The following is a 20,471-nucleotide window of genomic DNA, read 5'->3' on the forward strand; positions in this document are numbered from 1 at the left end:
GGGCCTTAATGCTTACGCGGAATTTGGATGTGGTTGCGGTGACGGAGACATGGTTGAAAGAAGGACAGGACTGGCAGCTGAATATTCCGGGGTATAAGTGTTTTAGGCCAAAAAGAGGAGGGGCTAAAAAAGGTGGGAGAGTAGCGGTATTAGTTAGGGAGCATATTACAGCGGTGCAGAGGGTGGACAATTTAGAGGGGTCATGTAATGAGTCGCTGTGGGTGGAGCTCAGAAACAGGAAAGGTACAATCACTATGCTGGAGGTATACTACAGGCCACGGAAAGTGGAGGAACGGATATGTCAGGAGATTCTGGATATGTGCAGAAAAAAATAGGGTTGTTGTAGTGGGAGACTTCAATTTCCCTGGTATAGTCTGGAAAGTGCTTAGGGCTGGGGGTCTGGACGGGGAGGAATTTGTAAAATGCGTACTGGAAGGTTCTTTGGAACGGTATGTAGATAGCCCAACTAGAGAGGGGGCTATACTGGATCTAGTTCTGGGAAATGAGCCCGGTCAGGTCGTCAAAGTTTCGATAGGGGAACATGTGGCAAATAGTGACCACAACTCTGTTAACTTTAGGTTAGTAATGGACAAGGACGAGTGTTGGCCTAAGGGTAGGGTGCTAAATTGGGGGAAGGCTAACTATAGCCGGATTAGGCAGGAATTGGTGGCCGTTGATTGGGAGAGGCTGTTCGGGGGTAAGTCCACATCTGGCATGTGGGAGTCTTTTAAGGAACAGTTGATAGGACTGCAGGACAGGCATGTGCCTGTAAAAAGGAAGGATAAGAAAGGTAGGATTCGAGAGCCGTGGATAACCAGGAAAATTGAGGATCTGATCAAAAAGAAAAGAGAGGCGTACGTTAGGTCCAGGTAACTGAAAACAGATGGAGCTCTGGAGGAATATCGAGAGAGTAGGAAAGAACTCAATGGGGGAGTTAGAAGGGCAAAAAGAGGTCACGAAATGTTCTTGGCAGACAGGATTAAGGAGAATCCTAAGGCATTTTATTCATATATGTTAGGAACAAAAGAGTTGTCAGGGAAAAAGTCGGACCTCTCGGGGACAAAGGAGGGGAATTACACTTAGAACCCAAGGGAATAGGGGAGATCCTAAATGAATACTTTGCATCAGCATTCACAAAAGAGAGGGACTTGTTGACTGGGAGTGTCTCAGAGGGAGGTGTTGACCCGTTAGAGAGAATCTCCATTACAAGGGAGGAAGTGTTAGGTTTTTTAGGTAACATTAAAACTGACAAATCCCCAGGGCCTGATGGCATCTATCCTAGACTGCTCAGGGAGACAAGAGATGTAATTGCTGGGCCTCGGACGGAAATCTTTGTCTCTTCATTGGACACAGGTGAGGTCCCTGAGGATTGGAGGATAGCGAATGTGGTACCGTTATTTAAGAAGGGTAGCAGGGATAACCCAGGAAATTATAGGCCAGTGAGCTTGACGTCTGTGGTAGGGAAGTTGTTGGAGAGGATTCTTAGAGACAGGATGTATACGCATTTAGAACGGAACAATCTCATTAGTGACAGACAGCATGGTTTTGTAAGAGGGAGGTCGTGCCTTACAAATTTGGTGGAGTTTTTTGAGGAAGTGACAAAAACGGTTGACGAAGGAAGGGCCGTGGATGTCTATATGGATTTCAGTAAGGCATTTGACAAAGTCCCTCATGGCAGGTTGGTTAAGAAGGTTAAGGCTCATGGGATACAAGGAGAGGTGGCTAGATGGGTAGAAAACTGGCTTGGCCACAGGAGACAGAGGGTAACAGTCGAAGGGTCTTTTTCCGGCTGGAGGTCTGTGACCAGTGGTGTTCCGCAGGGCTCTGTACTGGGACCTCTGCTATTTGTGATATATGTAAATGATTTGGAAGAAGGTGTAACTGGTGTTATCAGCAAGTTTGCGGATGACACGAAGATGGCTGGACTTGCGGATAGCGATGAACATTGTCGGACAATACAGCAGAATATAGATAGGCTGGAAAATTGGGCGGAGAAATGGCAGATGGAATTTAATCCAGATAAATGCGAAGTGATGCATTTTGGAAGAACTAATGTAGGGGGGAGTTATACAATAAATGGCAGAGCCATCAAGAGTATAGAAACACAGAGGGACCTAGGTGTGCAAGTCCACAAATCCGTGAAGGTGGCAGCACAGGTGGAGAAGGTGGTGAAGAAGGCATATGGTATGCTTGCCTTTATAGGACGGGGTATAGAGTATAAAAGCTGGAGTCTGATGTTGCAGCTGTATAGAACGCTGGTTAGGCCACATTTGGAGTACTGCGTCCAGTTCTGGTCATTGCACTACCAGAAGGACGTGGAGGCTTTAGAGAGAGTGCAGAGAAGGTTTACCAGGATGTTGCTTGGTATGGAGGGTCTTAGCTATGAGGAGAGATTGGGTAAACTGGGCTTGTTCTCCCTGGAAAGACGGAGAATGAGGGGAGACCTAATAGAGGTGTACAAAATTATGAAGGGTATAGATAGGGTGAACAGTGGGAAGCTTTTTCCCAGGTCGGAGGTGACGATCACGAGGGGTCATGGGCTCAAGGTGAGAGGGGCGAGGTATAACTCAGATATCAGAGGGACGTTTTTTACACAGAGAGTGGTGGGGGCCTGGAATGCGCTGCCAAGTAGGGTGGTGGAGGAAGACACGCTGGCATCGTTTAAGACTTACCTGGATAGTCACATGAGCAGTCTGGGAATGGAGGGATACAAACGAATGGTCTAGTTGGACCAATGAGCGGCACAGGCTTGGAGGGCCTGTTTCCTGTGCTGTACTGTTCTTTGTGATGAAGATTGGAGTGAATTTGTCCATTATCAGAAGATCAAAGGCTTGACTCTGTCTGGAGTTTATCTGAAGCCTTCACTAGTAACCATGAAGGTTACTAGTGAAAATTACATGAATAAATTGTTTAGCACATCAGTTTCATAATTTTCTACTTACATGAGGTAGTTGATCACTTGCAAAATCTATATTGCTCATGTTTTACTTTACTGTTTAATCCTTTTGTGAGTGCAAACCTGTCACAATCTAATAAGATGCTCTTCTACCTTTTGAAAGTCAAGGAGCAGGGATAAAGCCAATAAGCTGATTTAAAAACATATTCATTCACAGGATGAGTGTTGCTAGCTGGGCCCAGCATTTATTGCCCAGCCCTACTGCCCTCCATTTCAGAGGGCATTTAAGAGTCAACCACATTGCTGTGGCTCTGGAGTCACATGTAGGCCAGGCCAGGTAAGGACGGCAGATTTCCTTCCCTAAAGAATATTAGTGAACCAGATGAGTTTTTACAATAATCAACAATGGTTCCATGGTCATCATTAGACTTTTAATTCCACACTTGGGGTTCTATATTCAATCATTGATTGAAGTCGATGGCAGTGATATGGAAAATACTCGGAGAAAGGACTATGGCAGTGACCTGAGGCAGTGGAGTCGGAATTCCATTCCACTCCTCTCCAGTTCCTATGAGGGACTTGACTGAGTTGTCACACATTGTATGTACTGTTTTGGAAGGTCAATTGGAAATCGTTACTGTCTGTGCTCACGAGTCACTTGTTCGTCCACAGAATGCTCAAGTCTGTTGAAGATCTACGGAAAAAATCAAAGAAATCTCAGCAGTTGGAGATCTCAGCTTTTCAGTTACTCATCCTGCTCGTAGGCATTCGTCTCTTCAAGGTACTTATAGCTCCCACAATGAGTGCAATGGGGCTCACCCACCTCATAGTTTACTTTGTTATAATATACATTTCAATCATTTAGTCTCAACCTGGTGTGTATGAGGTGGTCAAACTATTCAGTGCAAGCATCTTATCAAAGGAGGATTTGTTTTTTTTTAACACAACACGGGGTGTCTGGGAGTATTCCTCACTCTGGCCAGTTCAGTTCATCACCTGCGTGAAGTATTCAGCAAGTGATGGAACGCATGGCCTTCTGTTTACCTTCCTTCCTCTTCTGAAAGCATTGATTGTCTGCTGAGCTGTACCATGGCTCCTTCCTAGTACCACCCTAGAAGGACCATTCTTCATGGAATGCTTTGTACTCCAGATGTGGGGGGTCCGCTGACAAAGCTAGTATTTATTACCCTTCTCAAAATTGCTCTGTGCTGGTGATAGGCTACCACCTTGAGTGACAGCTGAAACTAAAACAGAAAATGCTAGAAAATCTTAGCAGGTCTGACAGCATCTGTGGAGAGAGAATAGAGCCAACATTTTGAGTCAGGGTGACCCTTCGTCAGAGCTGGAGTGACAGTCGGACCAGTTCAGAGGGTAAGTTGAGAACCTGCATCTGGAGCAAGAATCTACAGGCCAAATTGTGTAAGGACAGCAGATCTTTTTGTCCCAGAAATAAGAACCTGAGAATCAAGTGTGTCTCCTGTCTTGCCCTGAGTGCTCGCAAAAGATTGGCAGAGGTGAGAGTGCAGTTTTGTCTGCTTTACAGAACACAATTTTGGCAATCTTCTAGTAAAAGCTAGCAGTTGTGTGAAACCGTGCATAGAGAGAATGAATGGCTGGGACTGGTCTTTGTAGACTGTACATTATTGTTCCAGTGTATAGAAGGGCCTTATTATTTTGCATTTGTACTCTAAGACAGCCTGATAATGTATCCTTGCCTTGATGCTTAAATGCCACAGCTGCCAACTTTGTAGCCAAATAATTCATGTGTTTCCCGAATTGCCAGCAACATTCCAGGAACCACAGCTGGTAGATTTTCACCTGAATGTGGATATTGTCTGATTCAGGGCACCATCCCTTTATTTTCTTTGCAGTGCACAGCATTTTGTCTTTATCTTGTTTCCCCTCTCCACTCCCTGCCAAGTTGCACAGGCTGGATCTTGTGGCTTGCCCCTATTCCCAGCTGGCCACCTGCTGCAGGGATTGTGTGCTGCAGTTAGTGTTCAACAGGGAATCAGATCGAATCCCGGTTTAATGGGTAGTGGGGTACCAGTGAAGAACAAAGAAAATTACAGCACAGGAACAGGCCCTTCGTTCCTCCAAGCCTACACTGACCATGCTGCCTGACTGAACTAAAACCCCCTACCCTTCCGGGGATCATATTCCTCTATTCCCATCCTATTTGTGTAATTGTCCAGATGCCCCTTTAAAAATGACTATTGTATCTGCTTCCACTACCTCCCTCGGCAGCGAGTTTCAGGCACCCACCACCCTCTGTTTTAAAAAAAACACTCGAAGGTGAAAAATGATCTAATTCCTGATCTAATTGCTGCTTTCTTGTGCTTTTACTCATTAATCCTCTTGTTAAATACTTGCTCTTTATTGGGTGAATTTAACGATGTGTAAGCTGCTTTAACAGTCCCTGCATAAAGGGCTAGCATTAAGAAAACTACACAAATCTCGAGAGTTGGGAGTAAAAGTGGCATCTTGCCATTGCTGCTGCAGAGTCCTGCTGTCTCGAGCTGTTTTTATCTCTTCTGGTTTCTCTCCATTTAGAACAGTAATGATACTGTGATGCTGTTGAATGACCTCCACATGTGTCTGCAGAAAGCACTACTGAAGAAAAGGAAGAGCGATTCAAAACCTGTAACAGGTCAGTAAATTTCATCTCATCGTGCATTGTTGTGCGTTTTTATTACCATAGCCCTCTACAACTGTCTGTGTGCATGTGGCCCAACTGACAGTGGAATGAAACCCAACAGAAACAAGCACAATCCACCACTTAGCAATTTCTTTACACAAAAGTGGGGCGAATGTGGAGCTCACTGCCACATGGAGTGTTTGAAACAGATTGTGTTGGTGTTTTTAGAAGGGGCCTTGAGGCAAAATTGAAGGAGCAGGGATTGGGTGGAGAACAGGCACGGATTGGGTAAGAAGCACTGGCAATTGGGCTGAATGCCTTTTTCAGTGTTGTTGGTTCTATGTAATTCCAGGACAGAACAGCATTCCTGTGCCTTTTGAAAAACATTTTCATTCCCTTCTTAAAGCTACAAAGCCTGGGTGAGCCCATAATCCATCTTCTTGCTTCTTCCAAAAAAACAATCAATTTCAAATTGAATCCAATTCATGGACCCCACAAGAGACAAGCAAGATCCAAGCTGACAAGGACAGACAATGTTCCTGATCTTGGGCTTGATCTGTTGCTTCATCTTGGCCAAAAAGCGAGGAGCTCACCCCTAACCATCACTAGATACCACCACCGTGCTTTTTGTAGATTCTATTGGATATAATTAAGGGGATTTTAGTTGGCAGATGAATTAGTGCTGTGCACAATGCTGTTGTAAAATTGTGACTTTGTAACTAAAACCAATTGCTATTCAACGGTAAGTTTTTATTGCTGAGGTGATTTTTTTTTTTGACATTATCTTAATCACTGTGACAAAGCTATCTTTAAACACCAGTCTACTGTTGTGTAACACCACCTGAACCATATTCAATTCTTTACCTTGGTGTCGAGCACTGTGCAGGAAGCTGAACGCAAAAACTTAATGCGGAGCTGTTATCTCTTTAAAATATTCCCTGCCTCAGTTAGAAACATACAAGAATGTTCTTCGGAGCATTCTCAGCATGGTGGCACAGTTGTTAGCAATGCTACCTCACAGCACCAAGAACCTGGATTTGATTCCAGCCTTGGGTGACTGTCTGTGTGGAATTTGCATGTTCTCCCTGTGTCTGCATGGGTTTCCTTCGGGTGCTCCGGTTTCCTCCCACAGTTTAGGTAGATTGGCCATGATCAATTGCCCCTTAGTATAGGTATATAGATCAGGGAGATTAGCCATGGTAAATGTGTGGGGTTACACAGTAGATGGGGGGACATAGGTGAGATACTCTTTCAGAGAGTCAGTGGGCCAAATAGCTTCCTTCTGCACTGTGGGGATTCTATAGTTCAATGAAGTCGGGCTGATTTTCACTCTGCCCACCTTGGTTTTATTTCGCATAATATCTTTACCCAAGAAAAATCTTGGCAATTTTTATTTTGAAATTTTCAATTGGCATCTGACTTCAACAGCTTTCAGGGGAAGAGCGTTCCTGTGTCCCACTATGCTTTGTGTGAAGAAATATTTCTGTCATCAGCCCTGAGTGGCCTATCTTTAATTTGAAGGCCTGGCCCCCTTCTGGACTCTCCCCATCAAAGGAAATTAGTTCCATCTTCCCAATCAAATCCTTTATTGACCTTAAAAATATGCAAGTCTGACTGATGCAACCTGTCCTCATCACTTTACACTTTTAGCCTCAGTATAACTGGTGAACCTGCACTGCACCCTTTCCAGGGCCAGTACATCTTACTGAGGCATGGTGGCCAGAGCTAATGCCTTACTGAATATCTTATCCAATTACTTCAGCCCTCCTTCCTTCCCTAATCTTGTCACTTCAGTTCTTGGGATGAGGAGGTTTTGGAGGGTCCAGCTTCTGGTGCTGTGGTTAAGGAGGAACAGGAATTTTGGAGCAGCCTAACCAATCAGGATAACTAGACTGCAGGCTGGGCACAATGCAGAGGGGGTGGGAGACTTCTTAGGGGACAGCCCCAGATCCACAGTGTGGTGCTGCAGCACATTTTAAGAACAGGTTTGGCTTCATGGAGCTGTAAAATTCTGTCAAGTTTCAAATATCTCCTGTGTAACAGTAACGACCAATAGCAAAGTACCAGTTTCTACATAAAATAAGAGCAGGTGTCCAATGTTTTTAAGCTATCTCTTCTACTTTCAGATGAGGAGGAACCAGAGTGGGTGGAGGTGATGGTTGAAATCTTGTTGTCTTTAATCTCCCAACCGAATCGTTTGATGCGGCAAGTCGCAAAAACTGTGTTTGTGCAGATTTGTCCACGTGTGACTAAGGCAGCACTGCAACTCATCCTGGATGTGAGTAATGTGAAGTCCATGTTGGCACAATTACCCCCTCGGGAGTGCAAAGAGAGAAACATTTCATATAATCCAGATACCCATTGAGACATAATTGTCTCAAGAAGAGCCATTAAAAATGTGATGTACTGGATATTGAAACAGTGGGTGTCATGGCCAGACCCAGCCCAAACCACTTAAAAATACACAATGGGTGAAATATTTCAAAGCGAGGCTGCTCAGTCACTTGAGAGAGATTTCAGTGGGCACAGGTGGTGTCGAGATCGACTCCAACTGAGGAAACTGGCTGAAGGCTACTCTTTCCCTCTTTCTTTTGGAGTGTGTTGCCCTGTTCGAGAGGCCAATTATCTGAAACCCATCACAAATTGAGATCTCCTAATAATTACAACACCTTCTATATCTGACCACATTCAAGAAACCAGCTTATCTAAATCTGCCGCCGTGTTTAAAAAATCTATACCTCACGGACAATCGAAAGACACTTAACTAAATTCTTCTATTTTTTTTGGTGGACACTAACAACTAGTGTGTGTGTCTGAATGACTGCATGAGGGCCGAATGCTTGACCTCACGTTTTTATTATTTTCCTTGGACGTAGTGTTTAATAATAAGGGGTCATCCATTTAAAACCAAGATAAGGCAAAACTCTTGAACACTCTTCCTGAAAAGGTGGTGGAAGCAGATTCTTTGAATATTTTCAAGGCAGGGATGGATAGATTTTTGGTAAGCAAGGGGGTTATAGGTTATCGGGGTAGGCAAGATGCAGATTTGAGGTTACCATTAGATCATCCATGATCTTATTAAATGGTGGAGCAGGCTTGAGGGGCTGAATGGCCTACTCCAGCTCCTTGTTTGTATCTAATAAATTTGCTCTCTCTTTGACTCAGGAAAACTTTGCTTGATTGGCTCTTTATTGCTCACAGCTTAAATAGATAAATGTTTTCTGATTTGGAAGAGGCACAGCCTCGTTAAAAAGAAACTTAAACCTTTGTTGTGACCATCAAGGTGGTTGAGTAGAAGAGATGTCTGGTCACCCCTTCTCACCTGGTCATGGCACTTATTACTCTGTTGTCATTCCCCAGCCTAAGTTAATACCAACATTTTTTAAAAGTTTATTTATTTGTGTCACAAGTAGGCTTACATTAACGCTGCAATGATGTGAATCAGCTTTCAGTATGGGGTGATTGTGTGTGGGATTGAGTGGTGTCGGTGCGGCCTCGTTAACTAGATCTCTGGAATTTGGCTCTAAAGTTGTCTTCTCTTGACCAGGTCTTCAAAACAGAGTCTGAAAGTGATGATGAGAGCGCAGTGATAGTGACTGAAGAGCTGGAAGGAATGGACAAAGTCAAACAGCCACCTGGAGAGGAGGTTAAACCTTTATATCTCTGTCTGTAGTATTGCTCAGTGTTTTTAGTACGGTAATCTGGACTGCATACTTCTGAATCATTTTTGTTTGTTGACTCTTGTTTTTAAGTTTTTAATCTCAATGCCACGTTGACCCTTTTCACTGCTGCTCACTGTCCTTGCTGAGAATCATCTGCTGCAGATGGGCAGCCAGTGAATGCACAGCAGTGAGTTCTAACATTTCCTGATGATGTATGGGTCTTCGTGAGGCAGTGGCTGCGACCATTACTGTCTGTGTGAGCTCTCCCTTCAGAGAATGACTTGAGCAGAAACAGAACAACTCACTAGCTTTTAAACCTTGCTTGTTCTGATTCCCAGATTTAATGCTGCCACGAGTTTACCATTGTAAATTGTTACAATTATTCTTTTTGCTTTCTTCCCCTCGCTCTCAAACCCATGGTGATTGTGACTTTCAGATATTTCAGCCAAGTACTCTGATGTCAGCAAACTATTCAACTGTGCACCTAAACCCAATACTGTCCTATGTTGGCATTCACACCAAATCGTCCCTAGTAGTGGGAACCTTGGAGGAAATTTAATTCCACCGGCTCTTCCTGCACCACTAGCATCATCACTTACTTTGCTGCACCTTTATTTGTGGTGCGGTTAACGCAGTACAGGACTGGAACTGTCTTCTATAGCTTAGATGGGGACAGGAAAAAAAGCTTGTCGTCTAATCCTCCTGTTTGTTTAGTCACGATGCCCTGTGTATTAGGATATGAAATCTCCTATCCACCGTGTAGTTTCCTGGGAGAGGTGAAATGTTTTGCAAAATGTAGTATTGCATTATTAAAGGAGGTAGAAATGCTGACCCAAAATGCATCATGTAGCCATATTTAGCCACATGATGCATCTGGCCAAATGTATGTGTGCCTGATGTCCATGTTTACGACTCACTGTGTATCTATTACTTTTCCTAGATGGAGATGGATAATGACAGTGATGAGGATGAGGAGGAGGAGGAGGAGGATGATGCCAGTGATGAAGAGGACAATGAAGATGAAAGTGGTAGTGAAGTGGAAGCTGTAGATGATAACTTCCGAATGGAACTGATGAAGGTTCTACAGGCAGGACGTGCGGCAGTAAGTCTTGATCTTGACGAGAGGGTGAATCACAGATCAGGTTTTGGGTAGATTTCAATGTAGGCACACTGAGGATCATTCTGACCTCTACTAATACAGAGCAAGTGCTTCATGTTTTAGAAATGGAAATTAAAAACATAAAACTGTACAAATCCATACTTCACCCCAGTAATCGTTAACTGGAAGTATTTGGGGAAAATATACAAGTTGCATTTATATAGCACCTTTCAATTCTTCATGATGTGCCAATGTGCTTTACAGCCAATGACATATTGTTGAAGTGTAGTCATTATTATTTTGTAACAATTGGTGCACAACAGGGTATCACAAATAGCAATGTGATATTGGTTGAGAAGTAAATGCTTGTCAGATCACTAGGGCAAGCTGTCCTACTCTTGTACAAATAGTGCCATGGGATGTTTTGTTACCACTTTAGAGCCAAATGAAGCCTCAGTTAATGTTACATCTTAAAGTCAGCACCTCTAACATTGCAGCACTCCATTGCAACTGTGATGTGTCAGCCTGAATTATGTTCTCCAATCCTAGAGTGGAGCTTGAGCTCAGGGCCTTGTGACTCAGGCGTGAGTGCTTCCACTGAGTTAAGCTAACACCAAAGCTGTATATAGTGGTAGTACCAAGTGTCTTTTCTACTTTTAGCTGAATGCTAGCACAACGTCTGATTTAAAGTAGTGGGGATGGTTTCAGTGTGAGTTGGATCAAAAATAGTTGGCGTCTTAATTGCTAAATCTGCCCCAGAAGAAGCTTTAGACATTTGATGCTGCAGCTTTGGTCATTGCATGTGCCTCTGTATTCCTCCGCAGTCCCAGGAAGGGGAGAGCAGTGATGAGGTGGATGATGAGACGATGATGGCGTTGGACAAGAACATCTCCTCCCTCTTTGCGGAGCACAAGAAGCGTCTCCAAGCCAAGAAAGATCAGGCAGCAAAGCTAAGGAAAGAGAAGAGCCTGCGGACAGATTTTCAAATGAAGGTGTGTGGGCCCTTGCCGAGGGCAGCTGGAACCTGCTTTGGATTAAATTCTGAAGAGAAGCGGGACTTTTAAGAATCAAAATGCCATTTTCAGGATTTTCTCATTTTCTTGGATTCCTATGGGGCTGAAAACATTACATAGCATCGTAGAACCCTACAGTGGATCTCATGGGATAAAGGGGGAGGTGGCTAGTTGGGTGGAGAACTGGCTTGGTCACAGAAGTGGTAGTGGAAGGGTCTTTTTCCGGCTGGATGCCTGTGACTAGTGTTCTGCAGGGCTCTGTATTGGGACCTCTGCTGTTCGTGATTTATATAAACGATCTGGAAGAAGGTGTAACTGGGGTGATCAGTAAGTTTGCGGACGACACGAAAATGGCTGGACTTGCAGATAGTGAGGAACATTGTCAGAGGCTACAGAAGGATATAGATAGGCTGGAAATTTGGGCAAAGAAATAGCAGATGGAGTTCAATCCAGATAAATGTGAAGTGATGCATTTTGGTAGAACTAACGTAGGGGGGAGCTATACGATAAATGGCAGAACCATAAAGGGTGTAGATACGCAGAGGGACCTGGGTGTGCAAGTCCACAGATCCTTGAAGGTGACATCATAGGTGGAGAAGGTAGTGAATAAGGCATATGGCATGCTTGCCTTTATAGGATGGGGCATAGAGTATAAAAGTTGGGGTCTGATGTTGCAGTTGTATAGAACGTTGGTTCGGCTGCATTTGGAATACTGCGCCCAGTTCTGGTCGCCACACTACTGGAAGGACGTGGAGGCTTTAGAGAGAGTTCAGAGGAGGTTTACCAGGATGTTGCCTGGTATGGAAGGGCTTAGTTATGAGGAGAGATTGGGTAAACTGGGGTTGTTCTCACTGGTAAGACGGAGGATGAGGGGTGACCTAATAGAGGTGTATAAAATTATGAAAGGCATAAATAGGGTGAACGGTGGGAAGCTTTTTCTCAGGTCGGTGGTGACGTTCACGAGGGTCATAGGTTCAAGGTGGGGGGCGGGGGGGAGTTTAACACGGATATCAGAAGGATGTATTTTACACAGAGGGTGGTGGGGGCCTGGAATGCGCTGCCGGGCAAGGTGGTGGAGGCGGACACACTGGGAACGTTTAAGACTTATCTAGACAGCCATATGAACGGAGTGGGAATGGAAGGATACAAAAGAATGGTCTAGTTTGGACCAGGGAGTGGCGCGGGCTTCGAGGGCCGAAGGGCCTGTTCCTGTGCTGTATTGTTCTTTGTTCTAGTGCAGAAAGAGGCCATTCGGCCCATTGAGTCTGCACCAATCACAATCCCACCCAGGTCCTATACCCATAACCCCATGCATTTACCCTAGCTAGTCCCCCTGAAACTTTGGGTTAATTTAGCATGGCCAATCCAACTAACCAGCACATCTTTAGACTATGGGAGGAAACCGGAGCACCCGGAGGAAACCCACGCAGACACGGGGAGAACGTGCAAACTCCACACAGACAGCGAACCAAGCCGGGAATTGAACCCGGGTCCCTGGCAGGATAATGCCTGTTCTGAATCTTTGAAAGAACTTTTTAATTAGCCCCACTCTCCTCCCAAAGTCCTGCAAATGACTTCTTTTTAAGGATTTATCCAATTCCTTCTTGAAAGGTCCTCTTGAACCTGCTTCAACTTCTCTTTTAACTAGTGCATTCCAAATCACAACAGCTTGCTCTTCCCAGTCCCCGTCTGGTTCTTCACATTAAGTTTGGGGATAAAGCGAAATTGAACTTTGTAGACCCACACGTGTAGAATTTTCTCTGGAAATTGGTTAATTTTAATTTGTCCTGGATTGCTTTGACCTGCAGCCTGGAATTTTCAGACAATTTACTGCTCCTTGTAGCTGTTTGTAACTTCCTTGGTCTAGTTACCTGGAATCCTTGCAGGAAGCTTTGTGAGCCTTGGAAGGGACAGGCCAGATTAACAACTATATCACGGGTGTGGCTTCCTTGTGAGCAGTACCATGTTTAACCAATGTTTGAAAACAAAGCAAATACCCACTTGTTTACTGAAATACTTTGTTTTGAGTTTATGATCCTGAAACATCTAACCTGATATTGTGATTTCTGTTCAGAATAACTATCTTCAACCTATGTATTTTCTTTGTGCTGAACCAACTTGGTAATGCTCGAGAGGTGCAGCGTGTCCTCCTGCCAACTGGTGGTGCTGTTGTATTAAACCCTGTTTTGCCACACTTCATGAACATAATCACTGAGTTAGTTTAGTTTATTTATTAGTATCACAAGTAGGCTTACATTAACACTGCAATGAAGTTACTGTGAAAATCCCCTAGTCGCCACACTCCGATGCCTGTTCGGGTACATTGAGGGAGAATTTGGAATGGCCAATGCACCTAACCAGCATAGAAATCATAGAAACCCTACAGTGCAGAAGGAGGCCATTCGGCCCATCGAGTCTGCACCGACCACAATCCCACCCAGGCCCTACCCCCACATATTTACCCGCTAATCCCACTAACCTACGCATCTCAGGACTCTAAGGGGCAATTTTTAACCTGGCCAATCAACCTAACCCGCACATCTTTGGACTGTGGGAGGAAACCAGAGCACCCAGAGGAAACCCACGCAGACACGGGGAGAACGTGCAGACTCTGCGCAGACAGTGGCCCAAGCCGGGAATCGAACCCGGGTCCTTGGTGCTGAGAGACAGCAGTGCTAATCACTGTCACCGTGCAGTCCCCATTTGATGTGTGTCCACCACCACCTCCCCTCCCCTCCCCTCCCCCTGCCTACAACTGACAGCCATTCTCAAATGTCTTGGTGATGCACTATCTTTGAACCTGTGTGGTTCTGATCCGTAACTTCACAGGCCAAGCAATAGTGCCAAAACAAATGCTTGTTATAACTGGGGCTGCTCAGCATTCCAAACTGAGCAGCTCTTTTAACAGCAAGTCACATACGGTTGTCTAAATTTTCAGGTGAGTTAATTATCCAGAAAAGCAGCCATCATTCAAAAAAAACCTGCATGATAGAATTCTGATACAGTATAGTTTATCAGCATGTACGCTATGATGTTTCTCTGCTCATCTAAATGCTTCTTAAATTTTGTGAGGGTTCCTGTCTACCACCCACAGGCAGAGTGTCCTAGATTCCCACCACCCTTTGGGTGAAAAGGGTTTTCCTCAGATCCCCTCTAAATCTCCTGCCCCTCATCTTAAATCTATACCCCCTGGTTATTGACCCCTCTACTACAGCGGACACCCTATTCACCCTATCTATGTTCCCCATGATTCTTAATTAACCCAGACCTCAACTTAAAGCTCCCCTGTTGTGGGTTCAGTGAATTTGCCCTAGAAACCTTTTTTTTTTACTTTTCATCTTGGCTGCTGCTTCATGTGTTTCCAGATCTTTGTTCATGGCTCTGGGGTGCCACTATATGTGGCAGTCACTGCTGTTTTTCCCCTTCCTCCTGTTTGGCTACCACAGTATCCAAATGCAACAGGAAAGGCTCTGTCAGGGCAGCACAACTGTGGGTCACTGATCCTAGAGTCTCTCTACTGTCCCTCCCTTGGAAACAAGCCCTCTGGGGTGCTGGTAGTGCAGTCCCATCACTCTAGCATGTTGAGAATTTGATGGTGGGCTTTGCGTTTGCCAGAGATTGAGGTGCATCACACAGTTTATGAATAACACTGACATAGGGTATCCCTATCCCAATCCCAAGACAAAGAGCTCACTCAACAGGGTGAGCTGAAGTCCTTTTCCCATTTCTCTTCTATCCTTTTCCCATTTCTCTTCTATCCTTTTCCTGTTGAGACAGTTTGTGCGTTTGAATGATACTTTTTATTGTGACAGGACTGCATTCTTGTCCCTGTGAGTTTCCAGGCTTGTCGTCTTGGGGTTCTGTCTGTGTTCTCACCGACTCTTTTTCTGGTTTCCTTCAGGTCCTGGACCTCGTCGAAGTGTTTCTTGCGAAGCAGCCTGAAAGTCCGCTCATCTTTGACATTATCGAGCCCTTGATCGCAATCATTGAAAGAACCCCGAGCTCTCCTTCGGACTTGCAGGCACAAGACTTCCTCCGCAAGACTGCAGACATCTTCAAGTCAGTACTTACCTTATCCTGATGAGTTTGATAAGATAACTCTTTCTTTCTCTACGCTGTTGTAGCAATTATGTTCCTCTAGTGATATGATCTAACAGAAGGCGAGAAAGGAATTGTGATTGAATGCTGTTCCCATGCTGGCAATTTAAGATGGAACTGAATAGGGGCCAGTAGCTACGCTCGGTTCTCTGACACCAACCTGGCATTTAATCCTAAATTTGTTGGATCTGTTGTTTAGCCCATGTGGCTGATGAGGAATTAGCCATGAATCGGGTAGGAGTGTGGAGGGCAAAGATCCACTGCTCAAAAATACCTCAACTACTGCCAAAAGTGGTCTTGGGTGCGCTTAGGCAATGACTTGGCTTCTGTTTGTCGAGGGTTGTAGGTACTGGTGACCTGCTCCCATGTGGCAAAGTGGGTTTATCACAGTTAACAAACTTGAGGCTTATTAAACCAGTGTAGGAAGCCTGGTCAGGGGTTGATGGTGCTGTAAATCAGTGGTGCTCCTTATTGTTAGAATCACATATACACCGTTCAGCTCATTGAGCCTGGTCCACACTATCGAGCGTCTTCTCTGCTGGAGTCTCTAATACCAGCAGAGCACTGCATACTTGTTTGAGACTGGGGGTTTGATGAGTACGTCTGCCTCTTGCATTCACCTATACCTTCACAGTCAGGTAGGTATTGTCGTTGCAAATTCCTATTATCCGTAATTTCATTTGACTCCACTTCTTCCCTCCCTGCCAGCTGCCACAATTCCTTCCCCCTACGAATGAAGGATCTGTTCTCTTGCAGGAATCAGCTATGCAAAGCTAAGCATTACTGCCAAAACATTTCTGAGATGAAGGAGGACCTGCACCAGTTGATGGAGCGATTGCTAAGTCAAGCCTGCAAGCAGCCAGACTCTTCGGTGTCGCTTTACTGTTTCAGGTACAACATGTCGGGGGGGTGATCTGCTCACGTCAGGACTTTCAGAGTAGGATATGGAGTGGAGGGGGGAGCTCTTCGGACCTCTGAAGAAGGACTCTAAGCGTCATATCTGTTTCTCCACAGATGCTGAGTTTTCCCACCATGTTCTGTTTCTATCCCAAATATTCATACAATAGAATCCCTGCAGTACAGAAGGGATTGTACTGATTGTACATTCGGCCCATCGAGTCTGTACCGACCACAATCCCACCCAGGCCCTATTCCCATAACCCCACGTATTTACCCTGCCAATCCCCCTGACACTAAGGGGCAATTTAGCATGGCCAATGCACATAACGCGCACATCTTTGGAGTGTGTGAGGAAGCCGGAGCACCCGCAGGAAACCCACGCAGACATGGGGAGAATGTGCAAACTCCACACAGGCCGTGACCCAAGGCCGGAATTGAACCCGGGATCCTGGCGTTGAGGCAGCAGTGCGAACCACTGTGCCACCGTGCTGCCCCAAAGCAGATGCTGCCACCACCTCCCCAAAGCTTGGTGGTTGGCTGAACGTCCTAAAAGCCATGAGCTGGGTTTTTCTGTATTTGGTTTCTGGGGTGGGCAGTGACATTTTGTTTCTTGATTTGTTCGTTGATGATGAGAAAGTTGAAATGAGGCAGTTTCATGTGCCGGGCTTGTTCCTAATCATCTTGTTATCTGTGTTTGGCAGTGGAACGCTTTTTCTCTTCAGAGTTCTGAAAGGAAGTCCGACTGAACCTGCATCAACCAGTGCAACCAAAGAGGAGGGAGAGCAGGAACCAAATTCACAAACTGAAAGTGGGCAGGTATGTGGATCAGGCTGGGCAATAGTGAGTGAGGTGGAGGACCAGGTTAGCGACCTGTGACATTGTGATGATGACTTCAGTGAGCGAGTGCCATGACGCTCGGCACAAACAGTAACAACCCACTCAGGATTCTAACTCTGTCAATCATTTAAAACAAAATTGATTTGCACAGAAAAAATAAACCTGTTGTTCCAATTTCGAAAAAATAACTCTTAAGGTGAGGAATGTCAAGTCTTGTAGAAAGAAAATGTTTCCTCTTCTGTGCCCCAAATTAGCATGACCAGGTATGGCATAAGTGAAAGGGGAAAGCCCTTTGCTCTGTTTCCAAAATGTGCCTCAGCTCAAGGACAATTCTCATGGAACCTAATGAGTGCGAGTGTGTGCGCCTCGTCATCTCTCCAGTGTAGCAATCCAGGGCTGATAAATGTGGATAATATCCAGGTATCCATTTTTTTTTTTCTTTTTCCATGTCCCCCCTCTCTGTTCCCCATGCAGTCTTACCCTCCTCTCTTTCAGCAATTGATTGTCCAGAATGTGAAACACTGATGGCTCTCGTGGTTAAATCTCACAAGGATGTTAGTCTATGGCCAAACTATTTGCTCTCTTAGTTCCCCTTCTCCAGTCTACTCACTCTGCGTTTCTTCCATCCTCCCTACTCGCTATTTTCCAAATTTCTCGTTTCCTTGTGCAAGCCCAGGGCTTTGCCATGTTGTTTGCTCTGCTCATCCCTGCTGGGGGTGCATTCTTGGACTACTCGCAGTGCTCCTTAAAGAACTGCTGACTGTTAGTGCCACAATCTCTCACTGTTGTAGTTCAGTTTTCAATTCTCATTCTCATCCTTTACTGTAAATATATCAAGCTTATAATTTTCACCATAATATCAAAACAGAAGCTTAATGTAACCTGTAATTTTCATACCGCAGCTGCCTGCCTGTACAGATGTCAGCTGTATGGTTTTCAAGTGTTGAAATGCTGTGTTGTTCTTTTTGGACAGGCTGGGGCTACACGGACGGTGGGAGATCTCTCTCAGTCCTGTGTCAGGCTGGGTGGTGTCTGACAGCAGGCTGATTTAGTCATGCTGTCTGCTTTTTTTGTTGTTGCCAACGATTGTTATGCATTTAATTTGGGGGCTGATTATGCACTGACTGTTTAATTTTTTTTCTTCCTGAACAGCCATTCGATGACTAACTTGTCCATCTTGACTTGAATAGAATAGCAGGCTAATGTAAGCCCGTTATTCAAAAAGGCAGGTGGAAAGAAAACAGGGAACTGGAGACTAGTGCGCCTAACGTCGGTATTAGGGAAGTTGCTAGAGTCCATTATCAGGGATTTCATACCACTGCTTTGCTGTGCTATAATCGGACAAAATTTGGCATGGGTTTACAAAAGGGAAATTATGCTTGACAAATACTGGAATTCTTTGAGGATGTAACTAGTAGAGTTGACCAGGGAAAACCGGTAAATGTGGTTTATTTAGACTTTCAGAAGGCTTTTGTCAAGGTCTCACATAGCAGATTACTCTGTAAAGTTAAAGTGCATGGGATTGTGGGTAGTGTCTTGAGATAGATAGAAAACTGGTTCATAGACAGGAAGCAAAGAATTGGAATAAATGGATCCTTTTTCTGATTGGCAGTCTGACTAGTGGGATTCCACAGGGATCTGTGCTAGGACATCAACTGTTCACATTATATATTAGTGATTTGGATGAGAAAGTTTAAGGTATTATTTCCAAATTTGCAGATGATACAAAGTTGAGTGGGAAGGTGAGCTGTGAGGATGCAGAGATACTTCAATGTGATTTGGACAGGCTGAGTGTGTGGGCATATGCATTGCAGGTGCAGGATAATGTGAATAAATGTGAGGTTATCCACTTTGCTAGCAATAGTAGGAAGTCAGAGAATGGGTGTAATTGAGAGAGGTGGATGCTCAGCGAGACCTTGGTGCCCTTGTGCATCAGTCACTGAAAGTAAGTGTGCAGGTACAGTGGGCAGTAAAGATGGCAAATGGTATGTTGACCTTCATAGCGAGAGGATTTGAGTATAGGAATAGGAATGTTTTACTGCAATTGTACAGGGTGTTGGTGAGGCCACACCTAGAGTATTGTGTGCAGTTTTCATGGTGTTATCTGAGGAAGGATGTTCTTGTTTTATAGAGGGAGTGTAGTGAAGGTTTACAAGGCTGATTCCTGGGATGGCAGGAAAGTCGTATGAGGAGAGACTAAGTCGGTTAGGATTATATTCATTGAGGTTCTGAAGAGTGAGAGGGGGGTCACATAGAAATTTATAAAATTCAAACAGAATTAGGTAGGGTAGATCCAGAAAAAATGTTCCCAATGGTGGGGGAGTCATAGTTTGAGGAGAGAGGGTGCACCTTTTAGAACTGAGATGAGGAGAAATTTCTTCACCTAGAGAGTGGTGAATTGTGCAATTCACTACCACAGAATGTAGTTGACGCCAAAACATTGTGATTTCAAGAAGAAAAAAAATCTAGCTCTTGGGGCCAGCGGGATCAAGGGATATGGGGAGCAGGTGGGATCAGGGTATTGAATCTGATGATCAGCCATGATCAAAAGGAATGGCGGAGCGGGCTAAATGGCCTCTTCCTGCTTCTATTTTCTGTGTGTGTTTCAATGTATGGACATGGTGGCACAGTGGTTAGCACTGCTGCCTCTCAATGCCAGGGATCAAGGTTCAATTCTAGCTTCGGGTGACTGTCTGTGTAGAGTTTGCATTCTCCCCGTGTCTGAGTGGGTTTCTTCCGGGTGCTCCGGTTTCCTTCCATACTTCAAAGATGTGCAGGTTAGGTGGATTGGCCATTCTAAATTGCCCCTTAGTATCCAAAATGTGTAGTTTTAGGGAGATTAGTGGGGTAAATACATGGGGTTATGGGGCTAGGGCGGAGGGGAGGGTGATTGTGGGATGCTCTTTTGGAGAGTTGGTGCAGACTCGATGGGCTCTTTCTGCACTGTAGGGATTCTGAGTTCTGCAGAATTGAAGGAACCTCAGCACTGAGCTGGAATCAGCAGGCAGCAACACATTTCTTGCACAGACTCTGCTTCAACGCAAGATTCCGAGTTTTAAAAAGCTATTATGTAAAACAAATACTCGCCGCAAGTCCAGTGAGATCCAACACAGTCCTTTCAGCACCACAGACAAATCCACACACCTTAGTGTCGGGAGATTAGTGGGGTAAATACGTGGGGTTATGGGGATAGGGTCTGGGTGGGATTGTTGTCGGTGCAGGTTCGATGGGCCGAATGGTCTCCATCTGCACAGTTGTGTTTCTACATATCCAAGCTTGGGGTGATGTCAGAGACTCGCATCTTCTTCCAGCTTGGGGTGGGGGGGTG

General features: G+C 44.9%; 1 protein-coding gene and 1 non-coding gene across 2 annotated transcripts in view; both read left to right on the forward strand.

The window, feature by feature from the left end:
- Nucleotides 1-20,471, forward strand: part of mybbp1a (MYB binding protein (P160) 1a) — a 124,999-nt gene that overhangs the window by 77,688 nt on the left and 26,840 nt on the right. Inside the window, exons 13-21 of the mRNA XM_078226028.1 lie at nt 3,569-3,677; nt 5,450-5,546; nt 7,661-7,812; nt 9,082-9,180; nt 10,137-10,298; nt 11,120-11,287; nt 15,210-15,367; nt 16,163-16,297; nt 17,008-17,122. Of these exons, the coding sequence (XP_078082154.1) occupies nt 3,569-3,677; nt 5,450-5,546; nt 7,661-7,812; nt 9,082-9,180; nt 10,137-10,298; nt 11,120-11,287; nt 15,210-15,367; nt 16,163-16,297; nt 17,008-17,122 (1,195 nt within the window). The remainder of the gene's footprint in view (nt 1-3,568; nt 3,678-5,449; nt 5,547-7,660; nt 7,813-9,081; nt 9,181-10,136; nt 10,299-11,119; nt 11,288-15,209; nt 15,368-16,162; nt 16,298-17,007; nt 17,123-20,471) is intronic.
- LOC144502161 (small nucleolar RNA SNORA50) lies at nt 14,092-14,228 on the forward strand. The gene has a single exon (XR_013499297.1). It is a non-coding gene; the product is annotated as a small nucleolar RNA SNORA50 (small nucleolar RNA).

The sequence above is a fragment of the Mustelus asterias genome, chromosome 12 (assembly GCF_964213995.1).
Source record: "Mustelus asterias chromosome 12, sMusAst1.hap1.1, whole genome shotgun sequence".
NCBI lineage: Eukaryota > Metazoa > Chordata > Chondrichthyes > Carcharhiniformes > Triakidae > Mustelus > Mustelus asterias.